Source organism: Hakea prostrata, chromosome 10 (genome assembly GCF_041222555.1).
Source record: "Hakea prostrata isolate BN-2017 chromosome 10, UWA_Hpros_2, whole genome shotgun sequence".
In the NCBI taxonomy this organism is placed as follows: domain Eukaryota; kingdom Viridiplantae; phylum Streptophyta; class Magnoliopsida; order Proteales; family Proteaceae; genus Hakea; species Hakea prostrata.
Window position 1 is genome coordinate 6556311 of NC_142609.1, and position 20619 is coordinate 6576929.

General features: G+C 38.8%; 1 protein-coding gene across 1 annotated transcript in view; it reads left to right on the plus strand.

The window, feature by feature from the left end:
• ABCA1 (ATP-binding cassette A1) overlaps positions 1-20619 on the plus strand; it is a 105635-nt gene that overhangs the window by 64244 nt on the left and 20772 nt on the right. Inside the window, exons 25-28 of the mRNA XM_089138563.1 lie at positions 18620-18661; positions 18754-18850; positions 19093-19220; positions 19312-19416. Coding sequence (XP_088994689.1) covers positions 18620-18661; positions 18754-18850; positions 19093-19220; positions 19312-19416 — 372 coding nt within the window. The remainder of the gene's footprint in view (positions 1-18619; positions 18662-18753; positions 18851-19092; positions 19221-19311; positions 19417-20619) is intronic.

The following is a 20619-nucleotide window of genomic DNA, read 5'->3' on the forward strand; positions in this document are numbered from 1 at the left end:
GGTGTTGTTATGTCTCTTTCCACGTTTAGTATGCCTTCTCATCACTCTGTGGCCTTCCAAAACCCTAATTGCAAGGCTGCCATGGATGTGGAAATAGGCACTTTAACCTGAAGAAACATGTGGAGTTTCGTTGATTTACCTCCCAGTAGGATGTTGTTAAGTGTTGTTGGGTGTTAACTATCAAGTATCACTCTTAACGGCTTCGTTGAACGGCTCAAAGCCCCTTTGGTTGCCAAAGGATATACTCAAACCTATGGGTGGTGATTATTTTGAGACCTTCTCTCCTGTTGCCTTCTTCAAATTTGGTTTGTCTATTCGTTTCTGTTGTAGTTAATTTTGATTGGCCCTTACTACAGCTTCATATCAAGAATGCCTTTTTATATGGTGATCTTCATGAGAAGTTTACATGGATCAATCTCCAGGGTATGTTGCTTAGGAGGAGAATAAACATCAGGTGTGCAAGCTGCATAAAGCTATCTATGGTCTCAAAGTCTCCTAAAGCCTGGTTTGAGAAATTTAGTGTACATTTACTACTTATATAGGTTTAATCAGTGTTGCTCTGAGCCTCTGACCACTTAGTATTTGTAACACCGTCAAAACTCAAAGGGACAAGGTTGTTAGCATGGTTGTGTATGTACATTTGCATAATTATTTCTGGAAACGACAGCAGTGGGCGTTGAAGACGTGAAGACTAGGTTGCTATCACATTTTCAGACCAAGGACCTAGGTTATGTTCACTATTTCCTTGGAATAGAGGTGATCTGCGGTAAGAAATGGATTACCCTGTCTTAGAGGAAGTATGTTTTAGATCTTTTAACTGATGCATGAATGGTTGCTTCAAAGCTAGTGGATACTCCCTTAGATCCTCATAAAAAATTTGGAGTTGATGATGGGGAGTCACCAGACGATGTTCATCACTACAGAAGCTTAATTGAAAAGCAGATCAACCTTACTGTTATGAGGTGAGACATCTGGGGTTTCTAGTCAGTTTATGCAAACTCCTAGGAAAGTCATTAGGATTCTGCAGTTTGTATACTTTGATATCTCAAGGGGCCCCATTCTAAGGGTTAATCTATCGTCCCAGTAAATAGATGGATCTTGTAGCCTACTCTGATGCCGATTGGGACAGTTCTGCCAGTGATTGACGATCTACTACTGGATGTTGCACTTTTGTTGGGGGAAACTTAGTTAGATGGCAAAGCAAAAAGCAAACTACTATTGCTAGGTCTAGCACTGAACCTGAGTATAGAGCCATGACCCATACTGCGCTGAGCTGATGTGGTTTAGATCTTTACTTCCAGCACCAGGAATTCTGATAGAATCTTCAACATTTATTGTGACAAGTGACAACCAAGCTGCTAAACTACATCGCTAGCAATCGTTGTTCCATGAGCACACCAAACATGTAGATGTGGACTGTCACTTTGTTGAAGATGCTGTGATGAAGAAATTGATTGTCACTCTCTTCGTGTCTTCTTCAGATCAATGGAGATATGTTTTACCTAAAGATTGTTTGCCCTGGGTTCCGTACTAATTGTACCAAGCTGAGCATGGGCTGCTTGTATTCTCTAGCTTGAGGGGGAGTGCTGAAGTCCTAGGAAAGTGAAGGACTTCTCTTTTAAGCGGTGAAAGCCAAGGGCATTATGGTCCTTGGATCTCTAATCACAGGCTCCTCTTCCTGCTTTCGACTTCTGTTTAGTTTCTCCTCTCTTTTTCTCTGTTTCTCTCTTGTTTCTGCTTTCGGGCTAATCAGAGGTACCTTGATTTTAACAAACGTCTATGGCCTTTCTACTCTATGGTCCTTTTCCACCATGTGTTGAAATCTTCAACTTGCAATTCCAGCGGTTTGGATTTTGTTTCTCTATTTGATACAACAGCAAATTCTTGCTGGATGAAACACAATAGGAGTGGAAGATAGTCTGCACTCACGTGTTCAAAGCTCATTATCTGTGCTCATGTCCGCAAAACTTTAAATAAATGATTTTGCCTTAGTAGGACTAAGGTGAATGCTGCAGGAACTTGTCAAAGAATCAGCTACAAATTGGGGAAAAAAGGGGTGGGGGTTGGGGGTGGGAAGGTGTTGAATTCTACTAGGTGTTCAATTAGAGTTTGTGTTCATGTAAATTTCTATTTCTTGTTACCCAAGTATGGGTATTTATGTAATAGTGTTCTCTCCACTTTATTATAAATAGAGGGCTTGAGATCACAATAAGCCATTCTATCATAATTGGCTTTTTCAACATGGCATTAGAGCCTAAGTTCTTCTAATTTTTTTTTTTTTCAAACCCTTCGCAGATTTTTTTTTTTCTCTTTCTTTCTTCTGCAACCGTTGCAGAATTTTCTGCAACCATCGCAGGAATTTTCTACAACCATTGCAGAAAATTTCTGCAATGGTTGCAGAACCAATGCAGGATTTTTCTGCAACCATCATAGAAATTTTTCTGCAACCATCACAATTTTCTTCTTCTGTAACCGATTGCAATTTCTGATTCTTTCAAAAAAACCTTGCACCTATCGTTCTTCAGTTTTGGACAGCAATCTGCCGTTGCAAGAACTAGAAAAAAAAAAAAAAAAAAGGCAAGAAGAGAAGCAGAACCCTGCTGCTACCACCGCTGCTTCCTGCTACTAATGCTGCTGCTATCGCCGCCGCTGCTACTGCTGCTGCTATCACCGCCGCTGCTACTGCTGCTGCTTCCTGCGCCATCGAGAGAAGACAAAGAAAAAAGGAAGAGAAAGTAGAAGAACAGAAACTGCTACCGCCTTTGCTTCCTACAAACAGTGAGTTTACATCTGAATTTAAAACCGATGATTGAGGGGTTTAAATTGTAAATTTGCATTCTTCCAGGGACTTATTGGTAAAGTAGCATAGTTTCAGGGACTTATACATAATTGTACAGTTTTTAAGGGACCTATTTGCAAATTTACATAGTTTAGGGGCTTATGTGTAATTTTGCACTTTTTTTAGGGGCTTATTTGTAATTTCTCATAGTTAACCTAAAAAAGAAAAGTAAAGAAAAGAAAAGAAAAGAAAAGAAAGAAAGAAAGAAGGGAAAGAAGAAAGAGAAGAAGAAGAGGAAAAAGAAAAAAAAATGGTATTCTTTATAAGCATTTTTTGAATCCCATCATTTATTTGGGTGGTTTGGCTGTTGCATTCTGCGACATTTCAGTTATTTTGAAGGGCTAAAGACTGAAGAATTGTAGACAATTCTTTCAACATGGCAACCATCGATGGTACTATTGCTCCCACTGGATCCGAACATTACCTCACTCCTCATCCTCTTTCGGTAAGATTTGGTGGCACAAATTATTTGATCTGGTCTCGATCTGCTTACTGACTTTTGCCGGAAGAGGATTAGTTGGACACATTACGGGCTCCACTATCAAACCTATACTGCAGGTGTTTCACAGGATAAATGGATATCAAATGACTCTCTTATTATGTCATTGGGGATACCAATGCAATGTGGAATGAGATGGCTATGTGTATTAAGAAGGTGGCTAAAGATGTTCTAGGTGAATCAAAAGGAAAGACTCATTCTTATAAAGAGACGTGGTGGTGGGATAGTGAGGTTCAAGTTGCCATTAGGAATAAAAAAGCTAGTTTTAAGGCATGGCAAAGAACTAAAGATGTTGAGGATCTTCATAGGTATAGGTTGGATAGAAATGAAGCTAAGAAAATTGCAGGAAAAGCAAGGGAAAGGAAATATGCAGAGTTGTATAATAAATTGGGCACAAAGGAAGGGGAAAAATCTATTTATAAGATAGCTAAGATGAGGGATAGGAAGAGTAGAGATCTTGACCATGTTAGATGTATTAAAAATGGAGATGGTAAAGTATTAGTTTGTGAGGAGGATATTAAGAAAAGATGGGAAACCTATTTCTCTAGTTTACTAAATGAGCATTCTTTAAGCACTTATGTTTCGGACGATTACACTTTTCACCAAGGCACCAAGGTCCGAACTTATATACGTAGAATTTCGATGTCCGAAGTAAAAGAAGCTTTAAGGAGGATGAAACTCGGCAAGACACAAGGTCCTGATGAAATCCCAATTGAAGTATGGAAGAGCTTAGGAACCCATGGACTAGTTTGGTTGACTAAGTTGTTTAATAAGATTATGAGCACAGGAAAAATGCCAAATGATTGGAGGAGAAGTGTTGTGGTTCCAATTTACAAAAATAAAGGAGATATTCAAAGTTGTAATAACTATAGGGGCATTAAATTGATGAGCCATACGATGAAATTATGGGAGAGAATAATTGAAACCCGTTTGAGACACTTAACTACAAGGAGAACCAATTTGGGTTTATGCCAGGAAGGTCTACAACGGAGGCTATTTACTTAATTAGGAGACTTATGGAAAGGTATAGAGAATGTAGGAAAGATCTTCATATGGTATTTATTGACCTAGAAAAAGCTTATGATAGAGTCCCTAGAGCGTTAATTTGGCAAGTACTAGAGAAAAGAAGTGTTGCAAGTAAATATATAGATATAGTTAAGGATATGTATGATGGTTCGGTGACTAGTGTTAGAACAGTGGGGGGACAAAGTAATGAATTCCGATAACGGTTGGGCTACATCAAGGGTCAACTTTAAGCCCATATCTATTTGCACCGATAATGGATGAATTAACCAAAGACATTCAAGATGAGGTCCCCGGTGTATGCTTTTTGCGGATGATATTGTGTTGATTGATGAGACCCAAGTGGGGATTAATACCAAATTAGAATCATGGAGATTAGCTTTGGAATCAAAAGGCTTTAAACTTAGTAGATCGAAGACAGAATATTTAGTTTGTAACTTTAGTCATGATCGGCGAGATGATGAGGTGGTGATACTTGACGATAAAGAGATTTCTCGAGTGATTGTTTTAGGTACCTAGGTTCAATCATAAGTAAAAGAGGTGATTTGGAAGATGAGGTTTCCCAAAGAATTAAAATAGGGTGGATGAAGTGGAGAGGTGCGTCCGGGGTCTTATGTGATCGGCGTATTCCATTAAAGCTTAAAGGAAAATTTTATAGGACCGTTGTTCGACCAGCTATGATGTACGGTGTAGAGTGTTGGGCTGTTAAAAAGAATCATATAGATAAACTCAGTGTGGCAGAAATGAGGATACTAAGATGGATGAGTGGCAAAACTAGGATGGATAAGATAAGAAACGATCATATTAGAGTTGGGCTGGGAGTTGCTCCCATAAGTGATAAGCTTAGAGAAAGTCGTTTGAGGTGGCACGGCCACGTTCAACGGAGACCTATAAATGCTCCTGGACGGAGAAGTGATATAATCCATATTGAAGGAACTAGAAGAGCAAGGGGTAGACCTAAGATAACCTTAGGAGAAGTGGTGAGAAAGGATATGTATAGCTTAGGCCTTGTATTTAGCATGGCCTCGAACAGAACTGATTGGAGGGCAAGAATCCATGTAGCCGACCCCATTTAGTTGGGACAAGGCTTATTGTTGTTGTTGTTGTTGTTGTATTAAGTCATTCCTTCTGAATTCCATGCATCCAAATATTGCTCGGGGTTACCTATTACTTGATACTACAGCCCAAATCTGGAAGGCTATTACTGAAACATATGGACAGTTGGGGAATGATGCACAAGTTTATGAGTTTCGAAAGAAGCTTCATGAGACTACCCAAAAGGAACTGACTGTGGCCCAATATTATGCCGCATTGCGATTTCTTTGGTAGGAGTTGGATCATTATGGGGATTATCACCCCACTAACTCAAATGATGTGACTACTTATAGGAAGCACATTGATAAGATTTGGGTATATGACTTCTTGGCAGGTTTGAATGTGGAGTACGATCAAATCAGAGTGCAAGTATTATGTCGTTCTCCCTTTCCAAAACTAGAACAATCTTATGCTCTTGTTCAGTGTGAGGAAAGCCCTTGATTAGTCATGCTTCAATGGAGAAATCAGCCTTACAATCCGTTAGCCTAAATCTAATTCTGCTAAAGAGATTGTCAAATGTGAGCACTGTCACAAATCATATCATACTAAGGCCAATTGTTGGAAGCTCCATGGGAAGCCTGCTGATTTTGAGCAAAAAAGAGCACAAAGAAAGGGAAAACCGAAAGCTAATCTTTCCCAGACAGTTTCCACAACACCCTCGGCAGACATTGGTTTTTCACAGGAGGAGTTAGCTACTCTGCGACGCATTCTGCAGTCTTCTACTACTGGTACAGCCTCTACTATTGCTTCCTCCATTACCCATACCAACTCCTACCTTGCTACTTCAGGTAAAACTTTTATAGGCTATCATGTTTCTTCAGTTTTTGCTCCCTGGATCATTCATACAGGAGCCACATATCATATGACAGGTTCATCCTCTTTTTTCTTACATTATGCTCCAACTTCCGAAAAAGATAAAGTTTGAATTGCTGATGGCTCATATTCTTCCATTGTTGGAAAAGGGACCATTCAGTATTCTCCATCACTTTCTCTATCTAAAGTTTTACACGTTCCCTCTTTCTCTACTAACTTGCTCTCTATTAGTAGTCTTACACCTTACTTGAATTGTGAAGTGATTTTTTTCCCATCTTACTATGTCTTCCAGGATCTGGTAACGGGGAGGAGATTGGACGTGGTAAACTAGACAATGGACTTTATCTGTTGGAGCCAATTAGAGGATCTACTTCTGCTCTGACTGAATCTCCTAATTAGGTCCATTCGGTAATATTAGACCTTCAGCAGTGGCATCGTAGGCTAGGTCACCCCCCTCTAGAAACTCTTAAGAAAGTATTTCCCGATTTGATCTCTTCTTGTAAAAAGGATGAATTTTTTTTGTGAAGCCTGCATTTTTGCAAAATAGACTCGTTTTACTTATTTACCTTCTCTTCATCATAGAAAATCTATTCCTTTTGGACTCATTCATACTGATGTGTGGGGCCCTAGCCGACGTGTGTTTATTACTGGCCATAGGTACTTTGTTACTTTTATTGATAGTCACTCTCGTTCTACATGGATTTATCTTTTAAAACAAAAAAATGAGGTTTTTCAATGTTTTCGTGATTTTCATAATATGATTAAGACTCAGTTCAATGCCACTGTGAAGACCTTCGCAGTGACGATGGCACAGAGTATATTGATGGTGAATTTCAGCAATATCTCTTTAACTCTGGCATAATACACCAAACCAGTTGTGTTGATACCACTTCTCAAAATGGGGTTGTCAAAAGGAAGAATCGGCATCTTTTAGAGATAGCCTGTTCACTTATGATTGCTATAAATGTCCCTGACCAATACTGGAGTGATGCTATCCTCACTGCATCTTACCTTATAAATAGGATGCCTTGTAGGATACTTGGTTTTTTAATGTCCTAATGAGCTTCTTCAGGGAACCTCTTCTTTTATTATTCCCTTAAAGGTTTTTGGATATGTTTGTTATGCCAGAATCACAACCCATCAAAGTAAGCTAGCTCCCTGTGGCCTACGTTGCATTTTTCTAGGGTATTCTGCTACTCAGAAAGGGTACAAATGTTATCATCCTCCTTCCAGGAAAACATTGTCTCCATGAATGTCATTTTTAATGAGTCTTGCCCTTACTATACACCTCACCAGGGGGAGAGTCCTAGAGGAGAGATGTTATTTCCAACTATAGACATTTCTATCACACCACCACAACACAACTTAGGAGTTAAAGAAGTGTTTCCGAACCAGGGGGAGACTTCAACTAGTATACCTGAGGACTCTAATTCCCCCCTCCATTTTTTGAACCATCTAAAGAACCTAGTTAGGGGGAGACCACTCTTGTGAGGCCCACTATTGAGGTATTTCAAAACAAGATTGATCAGAATAAGGAGGTGCTGACTTATTAGAGGAAGAATTACAACCAGATGGAGAAACGTGACAATTACCACTTCAATCTCCTGCTCCAGAATCAGATTCTATTGTTCCCCTTGAGGTATCTTCTTCTGATCTTCCTATTGTTGTTAAAAAAGGAGTCGATCTTATACTCCAGCATCTCATGGCTAAATGTGTCTCTTATGACTCTTTGTCTAACTCTTACTGAGCTTTTATATCCTCACTATCATCTATATCTGTTCCTAAAAGTTGGCAGGAAGCCTATGCTAATAAGATATGGAATGCAACTAAGGTAGAGGAAATGCAGGCAATGAAGAAAAATGATACTTGGGAGTTGGTTACACTTCCTCTAGGAAAAAAACCAGTGGGCTGCAAATGGGTGTTTGTGGTTAAACAAAAAGGATGGATTAGTAAAAAGTGAAGATAGACTATGCAAAGGGTTAAAGACAGGGATTGAATATCGGAGAGGGAAAACAAAAGAGGGGAGAGAACAAAGGAAAAAAGACGAAAGAATGCCTATGATGGAGAGTTAGGAAGAAGGATGGAAACAATGGTTCGAGAAAAGAGGAAAGTTGCGATGAAGAGGAATTTATAGGTTAAAATAGTCTCAGATGGTGGTTGGAGGAAGGAAGACTTATTGGGTACAAGCAAAGAAGGATCATACACTATGTCAAGAAGTGAAACATCACACATGTTTATGTAGAGATATTGTCATCACAGGGAATGAACGAACAAATTCAAAGGTTGAAGAAGGACTTCGGAGGAGATTAAAGATCTAGGAAGTTGTAGTACTTAGGGATTGAGGTGGTTGATCAAAGAAGGGTATATTTCTATCCAAAGAAAGTAGTCAGATTTATTATCGAAGTGGGAATGTTGGGGTGTAAACAAGAACAGGGAGCAAACTTAAAAAAAGAGGAGAACTAGTGGACAAAGGAAGATACCAAAGGTGGTAGGGAAGCTTATTTACGCCAAAAGACATCACAGCCGTGGGGATAGTGAGCCAATCATGAGATCCAAAGCATAGAAGGAGTACGAATACAAGATTTGAAGGGAACCTGGAAAATGAATACTTTACAGATAATCTAAGAGTAGAAGATACACGATGAGATGGGCTAAATCTCCAAAGAAGTCAATTTAGGTACGACCTTTGTTGGAGGTAATCTAGATACTTGGAGAAGTAAAAAACAAAATGTGGTAGCTTTATCAAGAAAGGAAATAGAGCATGGGGGAGTTTGGAGCTACTATGGTTGAAAGGCTGCTAAAGATATTGGAGTCAAGTAAACCATGATTTATATGGACAACAAGGGATAGATGAATAACGGGAACGTGATCGAACAAGCAGTTGAAATGAGTGTTTTTGTCAAAGGAAAGGGAACAAGGAATCGATGCCTTTGGAGGTCTGGGGACAAGTGGTGTATGTTTCAATAAGGGTGAAAGAAAGAGATTTCTCTATGAGGAAGGGGAGATAATACTATGCCCAACAAGGGGAGTGTTGGATTCTACTAGGAGTTCAATTAGAGTTTTTGTCATGTAAATTTCTATTCTTGTTACCCAAGTATAGGTATTTATGTAATAGTGTTCTTTCCACTTTAATATAAATAGAGGGCTTGAGATAAGATACAATAAACATTCTACCCATGGTAGGAGATCGCCGAGGAAGATCTACCTGAAAATGAGATCTGACCACGAGATCTGGCAAGATATACAACTCTGGTGTCAACCAATGGATCTCGGTGGATTTTAGGGTAGGGGTGAAGCTTTGCATTTAGACTATTTAAGGCATTTTGAATACATTGGTGGCCTTGGATTTGTCAAAAAAACAACCCTATGTATGATTTCTAAGTTTATCCATTGTGTGAAACCGAAATGTTGTAGGATTAGGGAATGCAAGGTCATACAACATATAATATGGAACCTCAAGGCATATAAATGAAAAACAAGTGTATCAAATGCATCAAGCAACCTTAATGTTATCAAAATTCCATCCATATGAGTATCACAATCTCAATTTTCAAGAATAGAATAATAAAATTATACCACCATTAGAAGTTCTATATAAGTCATTAATCATTATTTTATAAGACAAGTAGAAAATGATTGATCTTCCTTCGATGTTGTAGATGTGCTAAGAGTAGTTGCAAGTGAAAATTCAACCAAAATCCACAAAAAAGAGGCAAAAATTTAGAGTTCCAGCAAGATCCAGGGTGAGATATGGTGAGATATGGCGAGATCTCGAGCGAGATATCCCAACGGCTCTCGACCTCCATCTCGTCTCGCCTATGTCAAAAAACGAGATATCTCGGGAGATCTCCCACCATGATTCTACCACAATCGGCTTTTTCAACAGAAGGGTTTGAAAAGTCAATTGGTTGTCACTGTTTTGCTAAGGGATCTTTTTGGAGGGATTTTATGATAGAAAGCTTGGCCAAGATTCATGGGATGTGTTGGAAATAGAATAGGATAGGGTTGATTCCAAATGGGAACAGATCCAATGGGCAGAAGTGATTTCTGCTTTACTGTCCACAATAATGAATATTTCTAGCTGTCTTTAAGGGGTTGTATGGCAATGATTCAAAATCAACTTTTTATGCTTCTATGCCAATTTGGGCAATTGGGCACAAAATGGGTGCTGAAATTTTGTATGGTTGGCACATAATGGGCACATATTTTTGTATGGTAAAACCAAAAGAAAAAGAAGCTAAATACAAGTACTACTTAAGAACATGAAAAACAAAGGAGAAATCACTAAAGGCTTTATCTATTTATAGAGAAATGGTCTTCATCCATTTGTCAAGAAGAAAATTAACAACATGAATCCTGATGGAATTGAACCATCATACCCTAGAAACTTTATACGTGCTCTTCCATTTGAGCTAAGGATTCACCTACAAAAACACATGTTAGATCAATCCAAGAAAAATCCCTACTATGAAAAACACCTCGATGAAAACGTTGGAGTAAAATTTTTAAGCTGTTTGAATGCATTTAAGCAAACCCAAGCCTTAGCTTCCGATCAGCTTCAGACTTTTGCATGTAATCACATTTCTAGTTTATACTTTTACCATAAAAAACATAGGTCTGGATTTGGGATTTTGTATTGCTCAGTTTGTAGAAAGCATCACTTGCATTGTTGGCCACGGCTCGATATTGGATACATGCAACAACATTGACCAATACATTATCCTGCAAAATGATTCAGAAGAAGAAATATCAATTCAGTAATGAATGCAAATGAAAATGATCTTTTCAGGCAGCTCCATATATACTACATTTTTCTCCAAACTCAATACTGTGTTCAGTTCTGTCAAGTACCAAGGCTGCTGGATAGTATTTAACTTAACAACAGGTAAGGTCAGATGGAAGCTTAACTATAGTTTAAATCAATTGGTGGATGCTTTGTTCTTGTGTCTATCTTAGCCTGGTCTCGTTTATTAGCTAAATCTGTTTTAGTAGGGCTTTCAGCCCCAGTGTTTGGTACATCGAAGATCATCTGGTAGGTAATTTTCTCTACTTGAGTTTGGTGGTCAGCAGGTCAAGATCTTGTTTGCTATCTGAAATCACCCCAAACTTCCAAAGCTTTTAGTATTCAAAATTAGTTCGAATCCATCTTTTGGGATGCCATTCGTCCTTTGGGCTTTATTTATACTACTGAGAATGAGGTCTGATCCAAATTCTAGACCAGTCTGTTGGTTGGATTAAGTTTGATTTCCTTTACATTGTTTCTGAGATCTTCACCCATAGTATCTCAGTTTCCTATATTACTCCAAACTGCTATTGCTCTGCATTTCTTTTAACAGAGTGAGCTAAAAGAAATTAGTAGTCTCTATTGGTGGTATCAAACCCAAATCCGACTTTAGGGTAATTGTGACAAGGACTGAACGATGGATGTGAAAAATATGAAAGCTGCTTGAGTTGTCGAGTGGCTGGATCCAGAAAATTTATACCTAATTAACGAGAAACATAATAACCCATTGCTTGAACTCAAATAATCGATTCTAACCGTACCAGAGAACCTGCAACTCAACAATTTCTTCAGAAGATCAGAGACATATATCGCTAGGTTTATGCAAAACCCCAAAAAAAATTCTGCAAAGTTGCAAATCAGAATAGGGTTTTTGAGAGAGGAAATAAATACCTCAAGTTGAGCGACTTGCTGGTGAACGAACCTTTCAAAGAGTGATCTCCCAAGACAAAGAACAAGGTTTTTCTGCTGAACGTGTTGATCTACTACAATCAAATTGACGAAATAGGAATTGAAGTGTTTTATTCTTGTGTTTATTATTCAAAACTTTACAATCAATATATACACAGCTGCTATCTATTAAATAGGAAAGAATATCCTACCTAGAAGATTAGAATAAATGAGAAATCTACCTAGAATAGAAGATTAGAATAAATGAGAAATCTACCTAGAATAGAAGATTACAATAAATGAGAAATCTACCTAGAATAGAAGATTACAATAAATGAAAAATCTACCTAGAATAAAAGATTATAATAAGAAAAATACCTGTAATAGAATATTACAATCTGATCTACTTAGATTAAAGATACTAATAAAATATTATGATATGATTCTAAGATTTTCCACACTCCCCCTCAAGCTGGTGAATAGGCATTCTCCATTCCCAGCTTGGATATGCATTTTTGAAAGGCTGAGCTGCTCAATCCTTTAGTAAGTACATCAGCAAGTTGACTATGTGTAGACACATACGGCGTACAAATCAGTCCGCTATCCAGCTTCTCTTTGATGAAGTGTCTGTCAATCTCAATGTGCTTGGTTCGGTCATGTTGAACAGGGTTATGTGCTATACTGATTGCTGATTTGTTGTCACAGTAGAGTCTCATTGGTCCACCCCATTCAACCTTTAGGTCTTCTAAGATAATCTTCAACCAAAGTAATTCACATATTCCTGAGCCATTGCACGAAATTGGCTCGCACTTGACCGGGCCACAACATTCGCTTCTTGCTCCTCCATGTCACAAGATTGCCACCAAGAAAGGTGCAATATCCCGTGGTTGACCTTCTATCTACTGCTGACCGCATAATCAGCATCAATGTATGCTCTAGTATCATTCCTTTATTCCTTCTAAATAAAAGGCCTCTCCTTGGCGTCCCTTTTAAATATTGTAGCACACGGTGAGCTGCATGCAAGTGAATTTCCTTTGGACTGTGCATAAATTGGTTGATTACACTAACTGCATATGCTATGTCGGGCCTTGTGTGAGACAAGTAGATTAGTCTTCCTACTAGTCTTTGATACATCTCTCGGTCCACAACATCTTCTCTCGCATTCCCAAGTTTACTATTGGGATCTATTGGAATGCTTGTTGGTTTACACGCGGCCATTCCTGTTTCTTTAAGGAGATCAGTGATATACTTTTGTTGAGAGATGAAAATGCCTTGTTGAGAATGAGCAACTTCAATGCCAAGGAAGTATTTTAATCTTCCTAAAGCCTTGATCTCAAATTCCTTAGCCAAGCATGAGTCAAATTTTGTTTCTCTTTCTTCATTTCCGTCACTATTATGTCATCAACATACACAAGTAGTGCCGTGACTCCCCGATGATGAGTGCTGATGAACAATGTATGGCCGACTTTGCTTGTAACCCATACTAATCATGATTTTAGTAAACGCCAAACCATGCCCGAGGTGACTGTTGAGTCCATATAAGGCCTTTTTAACTTGCATATAGTATTAGCAGCTAAATCATTCTCATAAACCGTGGAACCTCCATGTAAATTTCTTCCTTTAGTTCACCATGCAAGAATGCATTTTTAACATCAAACGTGCAAGTCCCAACCATAATTTGCCGCCAAGGATAGTAAGATTCTAACAAGATTAATTTTGCACCTGAGCAAATGTTTCAAGGTAGTCAATCCCGAAGTTTGGGTGTAGCCCTTGGCTACCAACCTTGCTTGACCTTTCTAAAGATCCATTTGCTCGATACTTCAATGTATAGACCCATTTGCACCCCACAGTTTCTTCCTCGAACCTACAAGTTCCCGGTTCCATTGCTTGTAATGCTTCCATCTCCACATTCATAGCTTGCTTCACTCTTATAGGATACAGCCTCAAATAAGTTGTTAGGAATGGCAATGGTGTTTAAACTTACCGAAAAGGCTCATGAGATGGGGAAAATGTTTAAAGGACAAGAATTGGGCAAGAGGGTACATGGGTTTGTGTGTATTCTCTAGTGCCTCCTAATGGCAGAGGGAAGGTCTAGTTCATTACTATCGTGGGCACATCAAATTCGGTTTGTAGTAAAGGATTAGTCATTTGTACCTCATTTCAGAATTTGGATTGGAGTCTTGAACTTGCACCGATCTGAACAAGATTCTTCTTCCTCGAGAACACCTTTCCTTTGCCAAATCTCACATGCTCAATATCAAGTTGTTCACGCTTGACACGAGTGAGCCCGACACAAGTTTAGGTTGTTCACGGCTTGACTTAGGTGACATACTGAAGTATTTGGGAGTGAACTCTAAGTCAAGTAAGGAATTCCCATTCTTATCTTCCATTATTGAATGCTCCCCTAAAGATGAGATGTGGAAAAATAAGACTTATGTTCATGAAAAGTGACATCAATAGAAACATAGAATCTTTAAGGAGGGTGATACCACTATAGCCCTTTAAGTGGAGGAATATCCTATAAATAAACATTTGAGTGCTCTAGGATCCAATTTACCCCGATGTGGTCCATGAATATGAACAAATGAGACACACCCAAAAATTCGAGGAACAAGGTTATTTGTCGTTTGTAGGTTTGGGTAGAACGGAAAGGACATCCATTGGACTCTGAATCCTAAGACTCTCGAAGGCAGCCGATTTATGAGATGAGTTGTTGTGAGGACTACTTCCCCCAAAATGACATAGGCACATTGTGTTGGAATAGGGAGGCCTAGTACATCAAGAAGGTGGCCATTCCGTCAGCTACTCCGCTTTGTTGTGGGGTATCAACGCACGATGACTCATGTATAATCCTTCCTTTGAAAGAATGGAGTTAGAATTTGATTGAAATAGTCTCTCGCATATCAATCTAAATCTTTTATACTAACTCCAAATTGGTTTTTAACCATGGAATGGAAGTTGGGAAGAACACAACTAACATCGGATTTGTTTGAGTAGAAAAATCCATGAGACACGAGTGCAATCATCAATGAATTACACGAACCACCTAGCCCACACATAGGAACTCGAAGGACCCCAAAATCACTATGAATGAGATAAAAGGGGATGGAACTATTTTCTTGCTTAAAGGAAGTGGTACACGCTGTGTTTAGCAAGCTACACACATCACAATGAAACTCATCAACATGCATGCCTGAAACAAAGAAGGAAACAAAAGACTGATTACCCTATAGGAAGGATGTCCAAGTCGTGATGGTAAAGCCAGATTTTTCTTTATTGGTTTGAGAAGGACTACCATTAGTAGCATGTGATTGGCTGGTGCCTTAAGGTAGTAGAGTTCATCCCTCTCTAGCATGTCCAATCGTCCTCCCGAACCTTGTCCGAAATACACAATGACTATGGTGAAAGACTACATACAATGTAAACGTGAGTTTCTCACAAACAAGATTTGTAGATAGTCAGGAACATGAGGACATTCAAGGTGAGGGAGGAGTTGAGCTCAATATTTCAGCTCCTACCACAGAGTTAACGAGCCACAGCAGTAGCTATCTTCTACTACTTGGACAGGAGAATATGTGGTGAAAAGATTTGGTGAGTGTGTCATGTGGTAGTTGCACCGAATCTAGATCCAGGGCTGAAAGAGAATTACTAAAGACATTTAATCCAATAGAAAGTGGAAACTCACCGAATATGCCAAAGAACATGTACATGGTTTTTTGTTTAGGTTGCTCAAAAGAGTTTTTATACGCATGTCCTCCGATAAGGCACAACTCTTATAGGGCACTGCGAATGTAACACGCCCGACCATTATTCCAGATTGCTCCCAGTGCCCCCACCCGGCCAGGAGGTTTACCATGAAGTTTCCAGCATCTTCCCAGTGTGACGAGCTCCAATAGGTACACCATAGATGCTCTGCTTGTTGTTTGGATTGCCCAGTTTTTCCACTCAGCAGAAAATGTCTTGTTGGTTGTTGGAGTTGAATGCTCTCCTCCTAAGATACCATTGCTGAACTATCAACACTTGAGGCTCAACATCAGTCCTCTTTGCTCTCTTCCCCCGAACCAATGCTACAACTTCATGAAACACGGCACATCGGTTTTCCAAGAATCGAACCCTTATTTGGTCAAACTCGGACTTAACCCAACCAAAAAATCATAGACTCTATCTTGCTCAATATCACGCACACCGCAAGCATCCTCGAGCATTCGCTTGATGACTCGGTAATGATCCAACTCTGCCACAAAGCTTTCAGCTGGTTGGCATATTCTATAACCGTTTTATTTCCTTGTTTGGCTGCTACTGCTTTAACCTTGACCTCATAGACTGGGCCGCACTCTCGCCTTAGAATACGTCCGTTGGATAGCCTCCCGGATGTCTTTGGCGATTCCAAGAACATGCAGATCAGATTCGGAATTATAAATCCACATCCATGCCATAATCATAGAATCTCTTCATCCCATGCCATATTTTGATCTCCTGGTTTCGGTCCATCTCCAATCGGGTGGCTCATCTTCCTTGCCCTCATAATGGTCCAAATGAGTTGAGACCATTTTAAATAATTCTTCCATCGAGCCTAGGCGATTGAATACCAATCCAGATTTTGATTGTCGATCAAATGCAGTCCCGAAGTAACCTCTCTTGATTCCGACATACCTGAGGTGCTTAAACATAGTATGTGAAATAGTAACCAAAGATGCAGCAGAACAGACAAAGACGGAGAAAGAAAAAATCTATTTTTCAGGTAAGGAAGAAAAAAAAAACAGAACAAAGCTGAATAAAGAATGGCGATAAAGGCCAAAGGAAGAATAATCTCTGGGTGGCGGAAACACCAGAGATTAAAGGCAATGAAGGCCTGAAAGCTGAACAGCAATCCCAAGATTGGTTGGCTTTGATACCATGACGAAATAGGAATTGAAGTGTTTTATTCTTGTGTTTATTATTCAGAACTTTACAATCAATATATACACAGCTGCTATCTATGAAATAGGAAAGAATATCCTAATGAGAAATCTACCTAGAATAGAAGATTACAATAAGAAAAATACCTGTAATAGAATATTACAATCTGATCTACTTAGATTAAAGATACTAATAAAATATTATGATATGATTCTAAGATTTTTCACACAAACAATTGTTGCTGGTGAGCGAAGATGAAGAACAACAATAAACAGCGAGATGTGTGAGCTTTAAGCGACAGATTTGAGATGACCGAGAGAGATCGTGCAAGATTGAGAAAGGATTCAAGAGAGGTTTCGTTCAATTTTCAAAGAGAAATGAACAACGGTTTTGTGAGATTGAGAGAGAATTTGAGAGATTTGAGTCTCTGGTGAGAGAGGTTTCCTTCAATTTGCAAAGAGAAATGAACAGTATAATGGGCAAAATACAACTTTTAGCACTTTAGAATAAAATTAAGTGAAATGACAATGATGCCCCTTACTCAAGGTTGTTAAGGTGGCAAGGTGACCAAAGTGATTGGGGCTCTGCCTGGGCGATTAGGCGACAACGCGGTAATAAGACAACCAAAGCGGTTGGGTAAAAAAATTTCAATACAACTACTTTCTATAATAAGCTAAACAAACATTCAATAGTCACATTCATCCAAAAAAGAAAGCATTCTAGAATCATAATTGTAAAAAATTATCCAAAAAAATAACACAAACATAAGTTCATCTCATCAAGCATCATAACAATGATTATGTATTAATAGGGCCAACACAATAAATTAATAGATTTCATTATTCTGATTTCCAAGTCATTGTCCATTTAATGATTCATTGGTTCTCGATGTTGAGTATGGTTCATGCCTCATGTACAAAATGTGAAAAAAGCAGTTGCTTTAGCGTCTAGGCAGCAATAAGGCACACAAGGTGACTAAATGGTAGTGTGCTTAAGCGAAAAAGCGGCAAAAAAATGGCGCGTCAATTAAGCGGTTCAAAACAAGGTGGTTTTTCAACCGCCTTGCTGCCAAGGCACACCTAAGCCGATGCTTTGACAACACTGCCTTTATTAACATCGGTCATTCCAGTGTGCCCCACCTTTCTTGGGCACAACCAAAGTTTTGCCAAACACCTAGTTCTGTACACTTTTACTAAACCAACACACTTTTTTTAGACGGGTTTACCATACAAGATTTTGACAACTTCTATGCCAAAAGGGGCAAATGGCAGAGAATAAGTGTGTTGGGAGATTTACCATAAAACCCCTAATCAGCCAAAAACAAAGTCCTCCGTCTAGTAGGACATGAACTCTATTTTAAATGCAACACGACTCTCTAGCTTGTGTAGAGGGTGTGGAGCTCCTTATAACAAACTAATGACTCATTTTTCATGTAATTCACTTGAAAAATTAGGCCAACATGAACCAGATTGAACTAGTTTGAACCATGTTTCAATTGCTCTAATTAAAACACTTAAAAGAAAAACCTAAGTGTAGGTTGACTATTGTACTAAGAAGGCTTGTATTGTTTGGACTGCTTCTTCTCTGGCTTCTTGTGGATGTTGGTCTTCAAATCTGCATCATTGAGTGCCCAAAGCAGCCATGTGGCAGAAAGTGTTGGGGATGAACCCCATCTCATTAAAATGTCATTTTTTTTGTCTAGATTGTGTGATTATTTTGTGACTGAATTTGCATGATGATATGATTTTGTGGTGGAACATAAAATTTTATTTTGATGCAGGAACGTGAAGTAAAAGCGAAACACCAGCAGCTGATTAGTGGGGTATGTCTGCTCTTTCATAAATTGTCTTGTATTTATTCTTTTTTGGGGTTATCTTAATTTATGTATTTACTTAATAATTAAACTTTGATTAGGTATCTATATTGTCATATTGGGTATCTACATACATATGGGACTTTGTCAGCTTCTTGATACCATCCACTTTTGCAATACTTCTTTTTTACTTATTTGGTAAGTAGTTTCGGTGTCGTAAATTCTGTTACAGTTTTTAACAGTATCAAATTGTCCATGTTCTGATAATTCTCTTCTTCAAATTTTTAGCATTTTCATTTTTTCTGGGTTCTCAACATGATATCTACTCATCAAATCATGCGTTCTCAACTTGGTTTTGCCAAGTCTATTTTCCCAGAAACAATTTTATGACTTTCCCACTTCAGATCGTAAGAACTAACGTGATTTTACTGCGTCTTTAGGTCTGGATCAATTTATAGGAGTTGATAGTTTCTTGCCGACAATAACCATATTTTTGGAGTATGGGTTAGCAGTTGCAGCATCAACTTATTGCCTTACTTTCTTCTTTTCTGACCACACTATGGCCCAGGTTGAATTCCTGTGTTTCCTTTTCTGAACATCTGATACTGCTACTGGATTTTTATATTTGTTCCCCTTCTAATTTTCTTCTTTTATTGCAGAATGTGGTTCTGTTGCTACACTTATTCACTGGCCTTGTAGTCATGCTAATCTCATTCATTATGGGGCTTATACCAGCCACTAAAAATGCGAACTTATTTCTTAAGGTTGGTTAACAATAAACCTATACAAAGTATTTTGCACTTTTGTATCTGAATGTGGTGGTAATTTTCACTTAAATTATGCATCCTTGTCAAAGCGTCAATTATTGCCTTCTGCCTTTTGGGTATCAGGCAGCATATGTAAACTTGGTTTTAAAAGACATCTTTGGGGACTTGCATAGAGACAAGTTACCAGATCTCACTCTCAAGGGCAATCTCTCCCTTGAGAATAAGCAAGATCTCGTTTGAGATCTGGTGTTTTTTCCTAGACCAACTTGAGTGAACTTATTAGGCCCATCTCGGGGGTTTCAAGGATCAGGTTGGGCTCACAGTTGGTATTTAGCCTATTTTAGGCTTTCTAAACACACTAGCGGCCTTAGATTTGTGAGAAAACAACCCTAAGTATGAGTGATAACCTGACCCTAAGTTTGAAATCGGAATGTTGCAAGAATGAACATGCAATTTTCTAAAACATGGAATATAGAACCTTTAGAACATTTAAATGAAAAGCAAGTGATAAGATACATCAAATAATTTAAATACCAACATAATTCCATCCATTTGAGAACACTAGAACATGACATTCTTGACTCTCAAGAATGCAATAATACAACCATCATAAGTTCAATATAAATCATAAGTTCATAACAGAAGTTTTGGGTGTGGCTCATGCTTCACATTTTGTTGCCTACAACCTTCCCCCCGACTCCCATGGGGTCCCACTCAAGATTTCCTTCGCAGTTTGTGCTTGTAGTGACATTGCATCACTTTGGGCCTTGGGATTTCCTTTGCAGTTTGAGCTTGTAGAGGCCTTACATCACTTTGGGCCTTGGGATTTCCTTTGCTGCTGCTTAGGTCCATGATAGTGAAACCTAAAAGCTAGACGTAGCCCTACATTGGGTGAACCTCAGTAAATCCATCTCTCTTTTCCTTTTCTTGCTTTTACTTGATTGTGTGCGATTGATTGTCCTACTTCTAACAAGAACAAGGTAAGCGGGAGTTGTGGGAAGCTATTGGCAAGATGGGAGGGAGGCGAGAGGAGGCAATAATCCGACAAAAAATTAGGCAAATAATGAACTTGGGATGCTTTCAACAAGATGGGAGGCGAGACAAATTGAGATCTTGACCTGTCTCGGTCTGAGTTGTGGGACTTAAAAGGATGGTTGGACTGAGATCTAGGGTCAAACTGAGATCTCAACATTCTCAGTC